The following is a 19,614-nucleotide window of genomic DNA, read 5'->3' on the forward strand; positions in this document are numbered from 1 at the left end:
TTGCCTCCAGAAATTGTGGGGGCTCCATCCCTGGAAGTTTTTTTTTTTTTTTTTTAAATAGAATATGAATAGAATAGAATAATATGAATAGCATAGAATATGAATAAAATAATTTGAATAGAATAGAATAGAAAATAGAATATGAATGGAATAGAATAATATGGATAGGATAGGATAGGATAGGATAGGATAGGATAGGATAGGATAGGATAGGATAGGATAGGATAGGATAGGATAGGATAGGATAGTTTGAATAGAATAGAATAATTTGAATAGAATAGAATAGAAAATAGAATATGAATAGAGTAATATGAATAGGATAGGATAGGATAGGATAGGATAGGATAGGATAGGATAGAATAATTTGAATAGAATAGAATAGAAAATAGAATATGAATAGAATAGAATAATTTGAATAGAATAGAATAGAAAATAGAATATGAATAGAGTAATATGAATAGGATAGGAAAGGACAGGACAGGACAGGACAGGACAGGACAGGACAGGATAGGATAGGATAGGATAGGATAGGATAGAATAGAATAGTTTGAATAAAATAGAATAATTTGAATAGAATAGAATAGAAAATAGAATATGAATAGAATAGAATAATATGAATAAGATAGAATAGAATAGAATAAGGGATAGAATAAGGGATAGAATAAGAGATAGAATAGAATAGAATAGAATAGAATAGAATAGAATAGAATAGAATAGAATAGAATAGAATAGAATAGAATAGAATAGGAGTTGGAAGGGACCTTGGAGGTCTTCTACTCCAGCCCGCTGATCAAGCAGGAGAATCTATACCATCTCAGACAAGAGACTGTCCAGTCTCTTCTTAAAAGCCTCCAGTGATGGAGCACCCACGATTTCTGGTGGCAAGCTGTTCCACTGGTTAATTGTCCTCACTGTTAGGAAGTTTCTCCTTAATTCCAGGCTGCTTCTCTCCTTGATTAGTTTCCACCCATTGCTTCTTGTCCTGCCTTCAGGTGCTTTGGAGAATAAGCTGACCCTCTCTTCACTGTCTTTTCTTTTTCCTCCAGAGAGAATCTGGATTCTGCACCAGCTAACCTAACAGATCCTGGTTTTCCTAACAGGGCAGGCCTACCCGAGAGGAACTTTGGGTATAGGATCCTGAGAAGACCACCTCTGCATTCATGGAGAGCAGCGGGTGGACTTCCAAGGGAGCAGCCATCTCACAACCAAGTTTGTCTTGCCAAGTTTAAACTGGTTCTACTTTTTTTGTTGTTTTGGCTGGGCACAGAAAAGAAGCAAGACAGCCAACTCCCAAGCATGCCCTCCTCCTCGCCTTCCCTTTTCACCTGGTACATTTCGCAAGCGATTTAAGATCAAGCCAAGCCGGCTCTTTGAAACTCCCTTAAAAGCCATTCCTGCCTTCAAATGATCCAAAAACTTAATGAGATTATGTTAGATATCAAAACTCCCTGGACCGTGGCTGGGGCCAGCTACGCCAGGCAACACACCTGGGGGAGGAACCTAAGCCAGGAAACACCCCCCCCAGTACCCTCCTCCTCCTCTTCCCTGGCATCCTCGAAACCCTCCTGCTTCCAAAGACCCCCCCCCCCACCGCCCCCAGCCCACAATTGGCCCCCAGCTTGAAAATCCAACAGGAAATTATTATTATTTTTTCCTGGCGTGACTTTGCAAGCTTCTCCCCATATCGAGGCTTCGGTAGCAGGCAGAAGTTCCGCGCTTCGGCCAGCATTCTTACCTTCTCGGAGTAATGTTCAGTTGGCAGAGGTGGGTAATCGCACTGTTCGATTTTCTGGCAGAGGGAGAAAAGGTTCATTTTATCGCCATAGAAGGGGCTCTGAAGAGCTGCCATCTGGAAGGAGAAAGAGTTTGATGAGGGAGGGAGGCAGGAGAGGTCTCGGGAGGAGATGCCTGTTCTGTCCCCGTCCCACACGCACACACACCAACAGACGTTCAAGAGTTAAAGACCAAACCAGCCGGCAAAATCCTTTTCCTTATGATAACGGAACTTGGCAACAACCTAGTGGCTGCCTGCCAAGAGTTTATTACTTACGAAGAGGAGAGATAACTTCTCCCCGCTTCTGGTACATCAAAGGAAACAGCTCAATAACTACAGAGTCAATCAAGTCCAAAGATAATCCAGCAAAGTCTTAAAGCAAAAGTCCAGCAATGCAGAATGGCGTGGAAGCTTTCAGCTTTGTTCGTCACAAGTTTTGACTGGCCACCATGCTCCCTTTTATACCCTGTGGGGTGTGGTCCAGTGACTCAGCCTAATCTCGGGCACGCCTTTTCTTCTGTTGCGCGCGCTTATCTCTGCGACGCTGGCGTGGATCCAGCCAAGACTCATTACCCTCATCACTGTCCACCTGTGGCTGCGTGGACATGCTTGGCCCCGGCCCTATCTCTTGCCCTTCGGTGGACACCGAAGGCATTGCCAGAGAGGAGGGTCCTGGAGAGGGAGGTCTTGCCAACTCCTTCACTCTCGGAGTCCTCTCCTGCCGATGACACAGGCTCAGGTAACGGAGCCACAACACTGTCCACTAAAGGCTGGCAGAATCCATTCCTGCCAGTCTTCAAAACGTAGAGATTTTGTTAGCCAAATATCCGGATCAAAATCTCTCTTCTCTTTTTTTAAAAAAAAAAACGTTTACATATAAATATATTGAATACGGTGTAATTGCCCTGGAATTCCACTTGCCATGAAACAAAAGTTAAAAGCAAAACAACATATATACTATTTTAAGCAGGGGACGCGGTGGCTCAGGGACTAAGACGCTGAGCTTGCCGATCGAAAGGTCAGCAGTTCAGCAGTTCGAATCCGCTAGAATGCCGCAAGCAGGCAAGCCACACCAAGCTCGGTGGGCAAGGCAGCCCCCCACCCACCTCCCCATCCCCGGTCTCCTCGGCAGACCCGGCGGCTTATTAATCCTTAATGCCATTCAAGGATTCCCTGTCAGTCTTGCTACCCTTCGCTACCCCAGACGATGAAAGACACCCCCCCCTCCTCCTCCTCCTCATTAAGCAGTATTGGATAATTGTGGATATTATCCCCTCTGGCCGGATAATCCCTTTTTTTCCCCCCAACTCGTTTTGAGGCCAGGAGGGACCTTTGTCTTCTTCTGGGCTCCCGGCTTTAATTAGGAGTTTGATTGTGGTTAAGTCATCGGCAGTTCAACCACCGAGCTACAAAGAGTGTCTTCTTATCAAAAGGCTAGTTTTGGGAAGAAAAAAGGGGGAATTTTCAACCGTGCAAAGCCTCGCTTGATATTTGCTCCAGGTCAAGGGAGAGGAACCCATGCCAGCTTAGCAGATGGGTCACCAATGGTCCATACCTGCTTCTCCCATCTTCTCAAGGAAGAGACGGACGGTTCTACTGGTCTAAATTTCTGGGTGAAACCAGGCTTAATAGCAGTGACTGTGAGAGGGATCTTGGAGTCTTAGTGGACAACCAGTTAAATAGGAGCTAGCAGTGTGCGGCGGCAGCCAAAAAAGCCAATGCAATCCTAAATTGCATTAACAGAGGGATACAGTCAAGATCAAGGGAGGTACTAATACCATCCTATAAAGCCTTAGTAAGGCCACACCTAGAGTACTGCATCCAGTTTTGGTCACCACACTATAAAAAAGAGGTTGAGACTCTAGAAAAAGTGCAGAGAAGAGCAACCAGGATGATGAAGGGACTGGAGGCTCAAACATACGATGAACAGTTGCAGGAATTGGGCCTGGCTAGTCTAGTGAAGAGAAGGACCAGGGGAGACAGGATAGTATCTTCCAGTATTTGAGGGGCTGCCACAGAGAGGAGGAAGGGGGTCAAGCTATTTTCCAAAGCACCTGAAGGCCAGACAAGGAAGAATGGATGGAAACTGATCAAGGAGAGATTCAACCTGGAAATAAGGAGGAATTTTCTGACAGTGAGAGCAATCAACCCATGGAACAGAAGTTGCTCTTTGGAAAAAAGAGCCTGGTGGCGCGGCAGACTAAAGCACTGTTATTAACAGTTATTAACATCAGCTGCCTGCAATTACTGCAAGTTCAAATCTCACCAGGCTCAAGGTTGACTCAGCCTTCCATTCTTTCTAAGGTCGGCAAAATGAGGACCCAGATTGTGGAGGCAATAAGTTGACTTTGTATAAAAATATACAAAAGTATGAAGGCTATTGCTTAACGCATTGTAAGCCGCCCCGAGTCTTCGGAGAAGGGCGACATATAAATCAAATTTTTTTAAAAATAATTGTGGGAGTTTCACTACTTGAGATTTTCAGGAAAATACTGGACTGCCATCTGTTAGAAATGGTGTAGGGTCTCCTGCTTGGGGGGGGGGTGGACTAGATGATCTATAAGGTCCCTTCCATCTCTGTTCATCTGTTAATCCGTTAAAAGATTTAGAGAGCAGCTCTTGAGGCAAGTTTGTCAACTCAAGGACCTTGCTGTCAAGGCCTGGAAGCCATCTTTCTCCTCGGATCTTCAGGCCTGCCATATTTCCTACTGTGGGAAACTGGGAGGGGGGATTGTATGGAGCAAGGGTGATACGTAGTCATAATAACATTCCTTTCTCAGAGAGTCAAGGACATCTTGCCCTGCACCTGGATGGCTGGAACTGGGAGGCATCTCCAGTTGGGACGGTGTTTTGATTGGACCATGTGATGGACATGTGGGTGTTAGGCAGGGACTTGGACTTTCCTTTGGGTGGGATAAACCTAGAAGCTTTCAGATTCGGGTTTTCCCAGATGTGCCAATATGACATCGCTAATAAATTGGAACTTTGAGGAACTTCACGCCTCGGAGTCTTCTTTCTTTCGTTGGGGGTGTTACTTGCAACCCTGACACTCGCTGTCTTAAGGACCTCCAAGTCTGATAGCATCCAGTTGTCTTCTAAACATGAGCTGGTCCAGATGTCCAGCAGAACTTTGGACACTGCTGTCCTGATTTTGCCTTCTAGACCAGCGTCCTCCAACCTTTTTGGGCACCAGTTCTGTGGACAGAGGTTTTTTTCTGTGGACCAGAAGGGACGTGATTTCATGTCCTGCCTGCATCTCAAGGATGGGGCTTCGCTTGTTTGCGTGGCCCGGTTTCTGGAAGGTTCCCCTCGCACATATGTGCTAGTCGTTCCCAACTCTAGGGGGGCGGTGCTCCTCTCCGTTTCAAAGCCGAAGAGCCAGCGCTGTCTGAAGACATCTCCGTGGTCATGTGGCCGGCATGACTCAACGCCAAAAGTGTTCCCTTCCCACCAAAGGTGGCCTCTATTTTTCTCCTTGCATTTTTTACCTGCTTTCGAATTGCTAGGTGGGCAGAAGCTGGGACAAGTCACCGGAGCTCACCCCATTACGCGGCACCAGGGATTCGAACTGTTGAACTGCCGACCTTCTGATCGACAAGCTCAGTGTCTTAGCCACTGAGCCACCGCGGCCCCGGGTAGACACCCCCAAACCATGTTCTTGATCTGAAATTTGAGCGAGGACCATCAGAGAAGCCCTGCCAGATCCTTTCACCCCCAAGCCGCTCTCTGCCGGCAAACGGGGATTGTCTGGTTAAGAATCGCGAAAGCTGTCGACGTTCCCAGCTATTTTTTTCTCTTTCTTTCTTTCTTTCTTTCTTTCTTTCTTTCTTTCTTTCTTTCTTTCTTTCTTTCTTTCTTTCTTTCTTTCTTCTTCTTTCTTCCCCTTCCTTCCTTCCTTCCTTCCTTCCTCTTCCTTCCTTCCTTCCTTCCTTTCTCTTTCTTTCTTTCTTTCTTTCTTTCTTTCTTTCTTTCTTTCTTTCTTTCTTTCTTTCTTTCTTTCTTTTTGAGAAAGGAGAGAGAGAGAGAGAACTAACTTTGATCTCTTGCAAGTTATCTGGATGACACGTCTCCAAGAGAAGTGTGGGGGGGGGCCTTCACCCACACCCACATGCACAATTTTGATCAGATGCGTCCTCGTACATCAACGCGAGGCCCTGCAAAACGTCAAGATAAGGTGGCATAATTTGAAATCGTGCACAGTAAACACCCTCCAGGTTGAAATAATAATAATAATAAGGAAGTGAATTCCGACTGGCACGCCTGCCTCCCAGCGATCTGCAGATAAATAAAAAAAAAAAATCTCCCTCTCGGTTTCGCATGGCGGGGAAAGGAAGAGAATGAGAAAAGAGGACAAGGAAAATAACTTTCTCCCTGCCAGAAATGATGCTTCTCCTTGTCATCTTTAAAAAGCCAGGCGACAGTTTTAGCAGTAACAGAGTTACTGGAAAGGACCTTGGAGGTCATCCAGTCCAACCCCCTACTCACGCAGGAGTCCTGTACTAGGGATTCGAACCGCCGAACTGCCGACCTTTCTGATCCATGGTTAGTGGGGTGAGGAGGGAATGGGGATTTTGCAGTACCCTTCCCCCAGGAGTGGGGAGGGGAATAGAGATTTTGCAATATCCTTCCCCTGGATGGGAATGGAGATTTTACAGTATCCCTCCCCAGGAGTGGAGGGGGGGAATGGAGATTTTACAGTATCCCTCCCCAGGAGCGGGGAGGGGAACGGAGATTTTGCAGTATCCTTCCCCTGGAGTGGGGTGGGAATGGAGATTTTGCAGTATCCTTCCCCTGGAGTGGGATGGGAATGGAAATTTTACAGTATCCTTCCCCTGGAGTGGGATGGGAATGGAGATTTTGCAATATCCTTCCCCTGGAGTGGGATGGGAATGGAGATTTTACAATATCCTTCCCCTGGAGTGGGATGGGAATGGAGATTTCACAGTATCCTTCCCCTGGAGTGGGGTGGGAATGGAGATTTTGCAGTATCCTTCCCCCAGGAGTGGGGTGGGAATGGAGATTTTGCAGTATCCTTCCCCCAGGAGTGGGGTGGGAATGGAAATTTTACAGTATCCCTCCCCTGGAGTGGGATGGGAATGGAGATTTTGCAGTATCCTTCCCCTGGAGTAGGATGGGAATGGAAATTTTGCAATATCCTTCCCCTGGAGTGGGGTGGGAATGGAGATTTTACAGTATCCTTCCCCTGGAGTGGGATGGGAATGGAGATTTTACAGTATCCCTCCCCAGGAGTGGAGGGGGGGAATGGAGATTTTACAGTATCCCTCCCCAGGAGTGGGGTGGGAATGGAGATTTTACAGTATCCTTCCCCTGGAGTGGGGTGGGAATGGAGATTTTACAGTATCCTTCCCCTGGAGTGGGGAGGGGAATGGAGATTTTACAGTATCCTTCCCCTGGAGTGGGATGGGAATGGAGATTTTGCAATATCCTTCCCCTGGAGTGGGGAGGGGAATGGAGATTTTACAGTATCCTTCTCCTGCCACGCCCACCAAGCCACGCCCACAGAACCGGTAGCAAAGAAAAATGTGGATTTCACCCCTGCCCCTAAACACATTAGGAGAAAAAAAAAAAAAAAAAAGTGGCTTTGGTTGGGTGCTGGCAAGGAAAACACCAGCGCTGGAGCTCGTCCCCGGATGAGTAGAAGGCCATGAAAGTCACGTCGCGACTCTCTTCCCTTAATCCCCAACCACCGCAGCGCATCGATTTTGTGTTATCGACTTCTCTGCTCCGATCCTTCTCGGGCTGCTCGCTTTTGCCCGCGTGACGCTTTGGTGTATCGTCAACAAATTAATCAGCACCTATCGAACTGCTGGGCGACTCGGTCTGAAAACTGCAGAACTGGCCTTGTTAAACAAGCGCTCGTTACACCTGGGACTTCTGTCTACAATCAAGCATCGCTTTTACCAACGGAGTCTCTCAAAATGAAAAGCTCTGGGTTTGTTTCGTTTTTTTCTTGGGACAGATCTCTCGTCCTTTGTCCAAATTCCGTGTGCCAGCGGGGGGGGGGGGGGGGGGGTTGGGGAAAGGCAAGCATAATTTGAGACATTTCTCCAGAATTTAAGATCCGTCACAAAGATCTGCTTGAAGAACCGACAGGAATGAATGCGTGTAGAGTAGTGGCCAAAATTGTGGGAACCTTTTGGGGAAAGAGTATTTTTGAGGTTTGATGGCTAATGACACCACTTTTTTTCCCCTTTTTTTTGAGTTTCAAGATAATTCTATTCCACTACTGGGAATAGCCCAGATCTTCACCCAATTGTAAATCTATGGGGCCGACTAAAGAAACCTGTTAGTCAGAAAGAAGGAAGGAAGGAAGGAGTGAGTGAGTGAGGGAGGGAGGGAGGGAGGGAAGGAAGGAAGGAAAGAAGGAAGGAACCTATGACAAAAGAAGAAAGCAAATTATTAGCCTCTACGGGGAGGGAAATATATGGTAAGGGTGTGGCTAACTGATGAGGACCAATCAGCCCAAAATAGATCTATATTAGTCTTCCAATAGGCAGAAAAATGCTTGCTTGCTGTCTGAAGAATCCAAGTAAGGGTATGGCTAGCTGATGAGAGCTAAATAGCTTGAAATAGATTTATACTAGTCTCCCTTTATTTCTTTATCAGCAAAATAAATTTGGTATAAAATAGTTTGTCGTGAATGCAACTGCTTGAGGGCTCCTGGATTGGAGCTGAAAGGCGAAAGGGAGCAGAATGCCCCCTCCCACATGCTGGGGTAGACCAGGTGTCTCGATAGAAAAACACTTAATCTTTCCCCTGGCTCAAGCTGATGAAGGGAGGAGAACTTGTGGCTCAGAGGTTAATTCAACTGCCTAACATGCAGGAAGCCCAAGTTCGAATCCGAGTAAGGGTATGGCTAGCTGATGAGAGCTAAATAGCTTGAAATAGATCTATACTAGTCTCCCTTTATTTCTTTATGAGCAAAATAAATTTGATATATATGTGTGTGTGTGTGTTTGTGTACCATGTTTCCCTGAAAATAAGACCCTGTCTTATATTTTTTTGAACCCCGAAATAAGCACTTATTTTCAGGGAGGTCTTATTATTTTGGGGGGCATGGAGCAAGACCGAACTCCTCTTGTCATCTTACCTGATTTCCAGCTGTGCGTTTAAATATTTTCAGGAAGGGCTTATTTTCGGGGGGGGGCTTACTTTAGCACATGCGCTCAAAAGTCCGATTGGGCTTATTATCAGGGGATGTCTTATTTTCGGGGAAACAGGATATATATTTCCCTGTATTGAATTGTAAGCCGGACAAAGGATATTTTTAATGGTAATATATTTCTTTCTATATCGAATTGTAAGGTGCACTGAGGGTATTGACTCAAGATAGATGGGAAATTAATGACCCACTGGAAAAAAGGTTGTAAAATTGGACCGGCCCTACGGGTGACCTCATTTTATGACTGTCATAACTTATGACCATGGTAGGTAGGATACATCGTGGTTGTTAAGTTGAGCGCTACGCTTTTTATCTCTGGTTCCATATTATAGAAAAGCAGTAACAGTGACTTACCTCGTACAGTAAACAGCCCAAAGACCAGATATCTGATTTAAAATTATAGCCATTTTCATGTATTCTTTCCGGGGACATATAATATGGTGTTCCCACTGTAACAGAGAAATCGAGAGAAGGAAATTAGAATCTGCAAAGCTTGGCTTTACTGGGGCGATGTTAATGCTGCATCCGGACGACGTCGCCCCCAAAGTGCACGACATTGCCTGTTCTTTCCAGGGAAAGCCTGACTTTTTTGACTTTTGCTTGGCACCATGCCAACCACGGGATAAGAAAGGACTAGGGCAGTGATGGCGAACCTTTTTGAAACCGAGTGCCGAAAAGGTCGCGTGGAAACATTGCATGCTCGCTCGCAGGGGCCACACTCTGGAAAAGCCAAACTTCCAGGTTCTGGCATGCATGTGCACCCAACGATCAGCTGGTTGGCACACATGCGCACACTGGTTTTCAGCACTGCCGTGCACGAGCAAAGAACAGCTGATCGTCGCATGTGCATGCACTCCAGAAACCCGGAAGACAAACAGGCAAGGCCGTGCGTGCCAAGCGACATGGCTTCCGCGTGCCACTTTGGGCACGTGTGCCATAGGTTCCCCATCACGGGACTAGGGTGACATAATTCTACATTCCAACGACGTCGCCCCCAAAGTGCACGACATCCTGTATTCATTCTAGGGAAAGCCTGACTTTTCTGCCTTTTCGGCCTGGCACCGAGCCAGCTAGGGGCCAAGAAAAGACCAGGGCAACGTAATGCTGCATTCCAACGACGTCACCCCCAAAGTGCACGACACCGTCTGTTCTTTCTTAGAAAAACCTAACTTTTTTTTTGCCCTTTGACCTGGCACAAAGCCAGCTTGTGTTTAGAAAAAGACGGGGTGTGTGTCTGGGGGCGACGTAATGCTGCATTCCAATGACGTCGCCCCAAAGTGCACGACATTGTCTGTTCTAAATCTTTTTTGGCCTGGTGATCAAAACCAGATCAATCGGAACATCTGCAGAGGCTCACTTCTCGCATGTCACTTCTCTGAGATGGTATAGGTCCTCCTGCTTAAGCAGGGGGCTGGACTAGAAGACCTCCAAGGTCCCTTCCATCTCTATTCTATTCGAACGATTCTAATGAATTCAAAGCTCCGGAGTTGACAAGGCTTTTGAAGTTTCTCCTGCCAGCTGTTGGCTGAAGCCAGGGCCTCACTCCTGAATACAGGCGGGCGGCACACGATGCTCCCAAGCCGTCTGCGTAATTTGCCGTGCCGAGCCGTCTCCCACCCCATCTCCGATGAAGAATGCGCGGGCAAATCTTCCATTTTTTCTTTCATTACCCCGGCATGTCCTGTCACTTAGTTTTTATGTATGCGATCCTTCCTGACAAATTTGATCCGCCGGCAGGTAATGCGTTTGACGTACATCCTCTTCCTTGCTCTAATTACGGCTTCTGTTTCTGACACGAAGGCGTCTGCCCTGCCGGAGCTAGGAGTACACCTGTCAGACAAGTTGTGGCACTGCCTAATGCCCTTTTATGCCGGTTTGATGTTGGCAAATATGGAGGAGGAGGAGGGAGGGAGGGAGGAAAGGGGGAGAAAAATAATAAAATCAGGTGCATTTATTTGCATAAGCTCCACTGCTCGGCGCATGGGTTGCCAAGCCTTCGGTATTTAGAGTTCAGGACGGTTGCCGAGGCAACCGGGAAAAATAGAAAGGAGTCAGGATCACAGACAAAAATCGGGCCACAGATGCGTCTCCTCTTTTGCTGGTGACCGAACTGCAAAAAAATTCCAGAGCCGGCAATATTACGCCACCGGGAAAAGGGAGTTGAAATGGCACACGTGGAAACCGCTGGATTTTTTTGGAAGAAAGAAAGGGCGCTTTTGAAGGGAGTAAACCTGCCAGGGCCTCCTATCGCCAGAGCCAACCTGGGCACCTTTGTTGTTTCTCGCTTTAAACTTCCCGGAGCTCCTTTCCCCGAACACCAGAAGAAGGAAATTTTGACAGATTTGTCCTCCAAGGGCCCAAAGGCGCATTGATCGCAAGTCTTCCACTTCACCGAAAGCCGAATTTTCAGCTTCTTTCTAAGGGCCGCAAAAAACCGAAAGGGAACGAAATCAAAGCGTTGCGCCTCAAAACGGGCTTTGCGTCCGTCGTGGCGAAGAATCTTCTGGCCTATTGCAGGTGGCTTTACGGAAACTGTGACGTCGTTCAGCAGTTATCGCCGCTTCGTTCTGGCGGCCTCCAATCCCTGAATTTTGTAGGATTTTTTATCAGCTCCCTACTGCATAGCTTGACCCCACGTAGCTCCCTGAGCTCAGAAAAATCAGCTTTGTCATCCTCTCTCTCTCTTTTTTTTTTTTGCTTCCTTGGTAGTTGTGGTCAATTACATTTGTGCCCCCACCCCACCCCACCCTCAAGTGACTTTTGGCAACCTGGCCTGACCTCTACCTGCCACCCGGTGAAATGAAAAATGGTGTCGTTTTAGGACAGAGTGTTTCAAGATTCTTTCGAAGTGATTCTGTTGGGCCCTGGGTGAGAGGAAGCTCTGCTATGCCCTGCTTTCTCCTCCTGTTTGGGGTTGCAACAGGAGTGGGATTAGTTGATCTCCTCCAGGACAAATTGATGCAGGAAGGTGAAAGCCCACTGAGATTGTTAAAAGGGAGAAGGGAAGAGAAGGGAAGAGGGGAGAAGGGAAGGGAGAAGAAGAGAGTAGAGAAGGAAGAAGGAAGAGGGAAGGGAGAAGGAAGAAGGGAAAAGGGAGGATAAGGGAAGAGAAGAAGGGAAGGGTGAGGAAGAGAGTAGAGAAGGAAGAAGGAAGAGGGAAGGGAGAAGAGAAGGAAGAAGGGAAAGGAGAAGAAAGGGGAAGAAGAAGGGAGAAGGGAAGGGTGAAGAAGAGTAGCGAAGTAAGAAGGAAGAGGGAAGGGAGAAGAAAGAAGGGAGAAGGGAGAAGAGAAGGAAGAAGGGGAGAGAAGAGAAGGGAGAAGTGAAGGGAGAAGAAGAGAGTAGAGAAGGAAGAGGGAAGGGAGAAGAAAGAAGGAAAAAGGGAGAAGAGGAGAAAGAAGGGAAAGGGGAGAAGAAGGGGAGAGAAGGGAGAAGTGAAGGGAGAAGAAAAGAGTAGAGAAGGAAGAGGAAAGGAAGAAGAAAGAAGGGAAAAGGGAGATGGGAGAAAAGAAGGAAGAAGGGAAAGGGGAGAAGAAGGGGAGAGAATAGAGAAGTGAAGGGAGAAGAAGAGAGTAGAGAAGGAAGAGGGAAGGGAGAAGGAAGAAGGGAAAAGGGAGGAGAAGGAAGAAGGGAAAGGGGAGAAGAAGGGGAGAGAAGAGAAGGGAGAAGTGAAGGGAGAAGAAGAGTAGAGAAGGAAGAGGGAAGGGAGAAGGGAGAAGGGAAGAAGACGGGAAAGGGGATAAGAAGGGAAGGGAAGATAAGAGAAGGGAGAAGTGAATGGAGAAGAAGAAAGTAGAGAAGTAAGGGAAGGGAGAAAGAAGAAGGGAAAAGGGAGAAGAGGAGAAAGGAGAAGAGAAGGAAGAAGGGAAAAGGGAGAAAAGAAAAGGGAGAAGAGAAGGAAGAAAGGAAATGGAAGAGGGGAGACGGGAGAGGAGAAGGAAAAAAGGAGGAAGGGAGAAAGAAGGGAAAAAGAAGATAAGGGAGAAGAGCGTAGAAAAGGAAGAAAGAAGTGGAAAGGGAGAAATGAAGGGAGAAGGGAAAATGAAAAAGAGAAGAGATGGGAGAAGGAAGAGGAAAGAGAGAAGGGAGAAGGGAAAAGGGAAGAGAGAAGGAAGGGAAGTGCTAAGTGAGGACTATCCGCAATGCAGGCCGGACCAGGTGTTAAAGGGGGTGGGGGGTGGGGGGGTCTCCCCTGCTTTACCTAAGGAATGTGCAGCTGTGGTTTTAGAGCTGAAGAAGCGCCCCAGGCCCAGGTCTCCCAACTTCACGACTCCAGTAGCTGTGATGAACACATTGGCTGGCTTGATGTCTGGGAGAGGAGAGGAAAAGAAAGAGAGAGACAGAGAGAAAGAAAATCAGAAGTAGGGAAAGAGATTTTTGGATCCGACAGCCTTCCGTTGCTTCTCTAGCAATCGACCTGCCCCATGGGTAGGGAGGGTGCTTTGATCCGCACGCGAGATATTAGGGGTGGGGTGGGGCTCACAGCTGATTTAAAACAGGCCCTTCTTAGCCCCTTTTCCAGGCTGTCCTGAAAGGTTTATTTCATTTTATTGATTTATTAAATTTAGAGGATGGCCCGTCTCGCTGCTGAGCTTGGGGGAGAAAAAGGGGCCACTGGCTAAGTCGTTAAAAATTTCCCCGCAAAAACGCAGAACTCGATGGCTTAAACCTCGGCTAAAAAACAGCGCGAGACCACCAAGCGTTAAAATCAGGGGTGAAATGCTCCCGGTTCGGACCGGATCGCCCAATCGGGTAGCGATGGTGGCGGGTGGCTCGGAGAACTGGTAGCAAAAATCCCTGCCTCCCCACCAACACCCAGCTGAGTCGCACGATCATCAGAGGCTTTTTTTTTTTTACTTTTAAAAGCATGTTTTCTACAACCTCTTCCGACGAAAAAATGCTTTTCAAAGTAAAAAAAGCCTCTGATGATATCACACGGCTCAGCTGGGATCGTCAGAGGCTTTTCAAAGCATTTTTTTCTGCAACCTCTTGGCCGAAGAGGTGGTTAAAAAAAATGCTTTGAAAAGTCTCTGACGATCCCAGCTGAGTTGCCTGATCGGCAGAGGCTTTTCAAAGCATTAGAAAAAATGCTTTGAAAAGTTTTTTTTAAAAAAAGTTGGCCACGCCTACCCAGTCACATTACCCTCCCCACTAAGCCACGCCCACAGAACCAGTAGTAACAAATTTTACATTTCACCCCTGGTTAAAATGCTCTGAAGACTGCTTTTATCTCCCCCCACCTCCCCCAGCCTTTTTAACTTTCCCAGAAACCTGAAATCATCCCTGCACAGAATATTTAAAACCCCCTACTTAATTCCGATAACGTCAGAAGGATGGTGAAGAGCCTTGGTAGTACAGTGGTCTAAGGCATCCTGTTATTAAGCTGGTTATTAAGACCAGCTGCCTGCAATTACTGCAGGTTCGAATCTCGCCAAGGCTCAAGGTTGACTCAGCCTTCCATCCTTTCTAAGGTAGGGAAATTGAGGACCTAGTTGTGGGGGCAATAAGCTGACTTTGTATAAATATACAAAAGGATGAAGGCTATTGCTTAACGCATTGTAATGAGTCTCCGGAGAAGGGCGGCATATAAATCAAATTAAAAAAAAAAAAATAGAACCAGGGCGAGCTTTTCTGACACTCGGTATCTTCCCGAAATCTCTCTTTTTCCCTGGGGTCCCAAATCTTCAAAGACCCCCTCCAAAGAGAAAGAGGAGATCGTGGCTCCCTGCTGCCCCCTCCCCACTACCCCCTCCACTGCATGCCAAGGAAGGGAGGGGGCTGCACCTGAGTTTTTGGCCTGACGGCTGGTGGAAATTCATCTCCGTACTTATTGTGGTAGTGGTCCGTTCGGACTGGATGCTTTGCAACAGGACGCGAGGAAAGATCCATTCAGTCAGCATCGCTACCCCCTCCCCACTTGCCAGCGCATCAGCATTAATTGTTTCACAAGGCAGACGCTTCCTAATTTGCGACTGTTCTTCCACACACACACAAAAAAAGAAAGATGCCGAATTTCAGGTTACCTCTATGCATCACCCTGCGGGAATGCATGTGTTCCACCGCGCTGCACAACTGCACAAAATATTTCCAGACGGTCCGTTCGGGGATGAGCCGTTTCTGCTTCTTAAAATACTGGGACAGGGGCGGGGGGGGGGGAGGAAGTAAGACAAAAAAAAAGGAAAAAAAGACAAAATGAAACAAAATGCACACTGGATGAAAGAAACAGCAGCACTCGTACACATCTCTCTCTCTCCCTCTGTGTGTATGTGTGAAAGAGAGAGAGAGAAAGAGAAAAAGAATCAGAGAGAGATACACAGAGAGAGAAACAGAGAGATACACACAGAGAAACAGAAACTCAGAAACAGAGAGAAAGACAGCGAGAGAAAGAGAGAAACCGAGAATCAGAGAGAAAGAGATACACAGAGAAAGAAAGAGAGAGAGAGAGAAAGAGATACACACACACAGAGAGAGAGATACACAGAGAGAGAGGGAGAGAGAAAGAAAGAGAGGGAAAGAGAGAAACAGTGAGAGAGAGAGAAAGAAAGAGGGAGGGAGGGAGAGAGAGAGAAAGAGAAAACAGAAAGATACAGAGAGAGCGAGAGAAACAGAAACAGAGAGAAACAGAGACAGAGAAAGAGAGAGAGACAGTGAGAGAGAAAGAGAGAAACACAGAGAAACACAGAGAGAGACAGAGAGAGAAAGAGAGGGAGGGAGAAAGAGAGAGAGAGAAACAGAAAGACACAGAGACAGCGAGAGAGAAACAGAAACACAGAGAAAGAAACAGAGAGAAAGAAAGAAAGAAAGAAAGAGAGACAGAGAGAGAGAGAGAAAAAGAAAGAAAGAGAAACAGAAAGAGAGATGGGGGGAGGGAGAGAGATCCCTCTGGCCAAAGTCCCGGAGCCCACCAGGAAAAGGATTTCGGTCCGTTCCAGATTTTAACCCCTTTTGCCTGTTCGGACCCCTAGCGCGAGGGGCTCATTAACAGCATTATGGAAACGAAGCGTCAATAGGTTTGACATTTCGGAACGGACACCCATTATAATTAGCCTTCGTCTTGTTAATTACCTTGCCGAACATATTTAATGCCGGGGAAACAACAAATGTCTGCAGAGGCTTTGCCTGAGGAGGAACAAAGGATGTGAGTGTGTTTCTGTGTGCGGGAAGGGGGGGGGAATCCCGAATCCTGGATATTCATGGTGGCTATTAACGTCGCCAAGAATCTTCTCGGTCTGTTTGCAAGCAAGCACGTTGTACCGATTGTAACCCCGCTTTCTCTGCCACTCAGAAAGAGGCTTGGCTTGAGCGTGCAAACACGGCGTTAGTTCCTGGAGAACGCCGGCGACAAGGGGACCTTAGATGTTGGTGTCAAATTAACCACAAATCTCTGTGTGTCTGTCCAGTGCTGACCTTAAAACCCCAAACAATATCCTCTCTGGAAAAGCCAGAATTCCGCTCTTTAAAAAGTGCAGATTTGCATGGCGTGAATCAACGCGCTTCCAAGTTACATGTACATTTCTGACCATGGAGCTGGACAAGGCTGCATATCTTCTCATGCCCCTCCGCTATTTTCCAGGGGTTTTCCCCCCCTCCCCAACACTGGTGCAGCTGTCAGTCCAAACTGGGTTAAAAATGAAGTGGGAAGCTTTGTCATCACCGTTTCCCAACTCTGCACCTTTAAGGAGTGTGGACTTCAATTCCCAGAATTCCTCAACTGGCACTTTTAAGATGTGTGGACTTCAACTCCCAGAATTCCCCAACTGGCACTTTTAAGATGTGTTGACTTCAGCTCCCAGAATTCCCCAGCCAGCACTTTTAGGATGTGTGGACTTCAACTCCCAGAATTCCTCAGCCAACACTTTTAAGATGTGTGGACTTCAACTCCCAGAATTCCTCAGCTAACACTTTTAAGCTATGTGGACTTCAACTCCCAGAATTCCCCAACCGGCACTTTTAAGATGTTCCAAGGATTGAGTATAGAATAACAGAGTTGGAAGAGATCTTGTAGGTCCATGATGGCGAACCTATGGCACGCGTGCCACAGGTTGGCACATGGAGCCATATCTGTGGGCACGCAAGTGTTTATTTATTTATTTTATTTATTTGCGCGTATTTATGCAGTGTTGCCCTAGCTCAGCTCCAGTGCTCATAAAAGCGCCGGCCAGCTGATTTTCGGGCCTTACAGTCCCTCCGGAAGTTGGGAGATGGGCTGTTTCTGGCCTCCAGAAGGCCTCCGGGGAGGGGTGGGGTGGGGAAGGCTGTTTTTGCCCTCCCCAGGCTCCAAGAAAGCTTCTGGAGCCTGGGGAGGGCAAAAAAACGGGCCTATCTGGCCCACCGTACCATCGCGTGCCAAAAGCGTGAAGAGCGTGGGGGGGTAGTGTGTGCATGCGCGGGTGCGCAGGGTGCTTTGAATTATGGGGCACACACATGACCCCCCCCTGTGCTCCCCCCGCTTTTGGCACGAGATGGCAAAAAGGTTAGCCATCACTGCTGTAGGTCATCTAGTCCCATCCCCCACCTAAGCAGGAGACCCTATATCCATGATGGCAAACCTATGGCATGCGTGCCGGAAGTGGCACACAGAGCCATTTCTCCGGGCATGCCAGCCGTCGCCCGTTGCTCTTCCAGGTACTGGTGTGCACATACTGGTTGTCGCGCACACAGGAGTGCCGGAAACTGTAAGAGCAGCCACCGGGCACGCATGTGCGCGCCAGGAAGCTGAGCTTTCGGTTTCCGGCACACATGCGTGCCAGAAACCAGAAGACCAGGTGACCGGCGCGCATGCGCACGCTGGAAACCGGAAGCTCAGCTTCCCAACACATAAATGCATGCTGGGAAACTGCTCTTCCGGTTTCCGGTGCTTCCCCGTACGTGCTCCCGTTTCAGCCCTCGGTGCCGAAAAGGTTCGCCAAAACCGCTCTATATCATTTCTGACAGATGGCAGTTCGTGTACGGACTTCAACTCCCAGAATTCCCCAGCGGGCACTTTTGTGATGTGTGGAAATGGGATGGAAAGCTGGAAAGTTCCAGAAAGTTCCTGGATCTACCATTTAGGGGATCCGAGTTCATTGAAAGGGCCTGCTTTTTTTGGACGTGTTCCTTTAGTTTTAGCAAAAGCAAGTGTGATCTATTACACAAGGGGATCTTGCCAATTTTACTCGTTCGCCTAGTATTTTATTTTGAGCTGTTTTCATAAACAGCCCCCTCCTTTTATGTCTGGGGCCAAACCACAGAGCCATCCCCACTTCGTATCTATTTTAACGTTAAGCCACCACGCAATTCTCAGCGGTTTTTATCCATGTCTCTGAGAAGAGCCATCTCTGAGGGAGGTACATGGAGACACACACAGAGAGACAGAGAGAGAGAAAGAGAGAGAGAGAGAGAGAGAGAGAGAGTGAGAGAGAGTGTTTCCCTAAAAATAAGACCAAGTTTTATTTTCTTTTGGGCCCCAAAATAATCACTAGGCCTTATTTTCGGGAAAGGATGTCTTATTTTCCCCCCCATGCACGGGAGGCACACTCCTTCTGTTTGCTCACGGTGGGGCAGGAGGCTGCGTGGTATGCCAGTGCCACTGCCATGAGGCAGGGGTGTGGAGCTGCTCCATGTGCCCCACACTGGCTTACCTCACAGCCCTCGCAACTAGGCCACCCACACCCTGACACCTGCCTTGCCTTGTGGGGGCAGCTCCAGCAGCCCCATCCAGCAGGACCCCGCACGGCCACCAGCCCACTTCTTCTGCTTGCTCATGGCCAAAACGAAGCAGGAGGCTGAGCGACGTGCCGGTCCCACAGCCATGAGGTGGTAGAGATGCCCCATGTGCCTGCACTGGTTTACCTCAGGGCCCCTAAAGCCAGGCCATCCATGCCCTAACACCTGCCTCACCATATGGCCGCATCTCCTACACACTACTCAGCCTCCTGCTCCACTGTGGCCACAAGCAAGCAGAAGTGGGCCAGCGACCATGTGGGCTCCTGCTGCACATAGCTGTTGGTGCTGACATCACGAGGCAGGTGTTGGGGTGTAGATGACCTTGTTGCGGGGGCCCTGAGGTAAGATAGTGCGGGAAGCGTGGGGCAGCTCCACTAGCACCCTGTCTCCCCTCATGAGCAACCAGACGGAAAGAGTTGTGGCCCATCAGCGGCCTGTGCAGCTAGTAGCTGATTCCGACAGTGAGGAAGCTGGTGTGGTGGTGCGCCAGCAGCCTGTGCAGCTGGCACCCCAGTCAGACAATGAGGAGGCTGGAGAAGATGTGGTGCCAGAGGTGGGGATTCAGCCAGGGCCTTCAAAACCTCCAGAAGCTCCCACTAGTGAAGAGGAAGAAGAGGAGGAGCCTCTTCTCGATGCACGGGCACGCAGAGCTGCCAAAAGGCAGGAGTGGCTCCTCAGGAGGAGGTGTCCTCGAAAGTAAGGCTTGGGGCTAATTGGCCACTCCCTTAGCCTATTTAAGGAAGGACGACGACTGAAGCAATTTGCAGGGAACAACTTCGTTCACTCTCCTTCGCGTCTGGATCTTAGTTCTCTTATCAGTTTCCTGCAAATTGCTTCTGGGCTTTCTGCCAACCATAGTAAGATTATGATTATTTATTCTTTGGATTCTTGTAGGCTGTTAAGAAAGTTAATTAACAGCCTTTGTTTGAAAAAGACTGATTTAATTTAGTAAACT

The 19,614-nt window shown here is 47.9% G+C and overlaps 1 protein-coding gene across 3 annotated transcripts in view; it reads right to left on the reverse strand.

Annotated features, from left to right (window-relative positions):
- The window catches only part of NEK6 (NIMA related kinase 6), a 93,147-nt gene that overhangs the window by 5,755 nt on the left and 67,778 nt on the right, over positions 1–19,614 (reverse strand). For all 3 annotated transcript variants that reach the window (XM_070955708.1, XM_070955707.1, XM_070955706.1), the window contains exons 6-9: positions 14,978–15,086; positions 13,156–13,263; positions 9,312–9,406; positions 1,736–1,849 (exon numbers count right to left, since the gene is read on the reverse strand). In XM_070955708.1, coding sequence (XP_070811809.1) covers positions 1,736–1,849; positions 9,312–9,406; positions 13,156–13,263; positions 14,978–15,086 — 426 coding nt within the window. The remainder of the gene's footprint in view (positions 1–1,735; positions 1,850–9,311; positions 9,407–13,155; positions 13,264–14,977; positions 15,087–19,614) is intronic.

The sequence above is a fragment of the Pituophis catenifer genome, unplaced genomic scaffold (assembly GCF_029215685.1).
Source record: "Pituophis catenifer annectens isolate HBS135680 unplaced genomic scaffold, rPitCat1.0.hap2 SCAF_17, whole genome shotgun sequence".
NCBI classification, from domain to species: Eukaryota; Metazoa; Chordata; class Lepidosauria; order Squamata; family Colubridae; genus Pituophis; species Pituophis catenifer.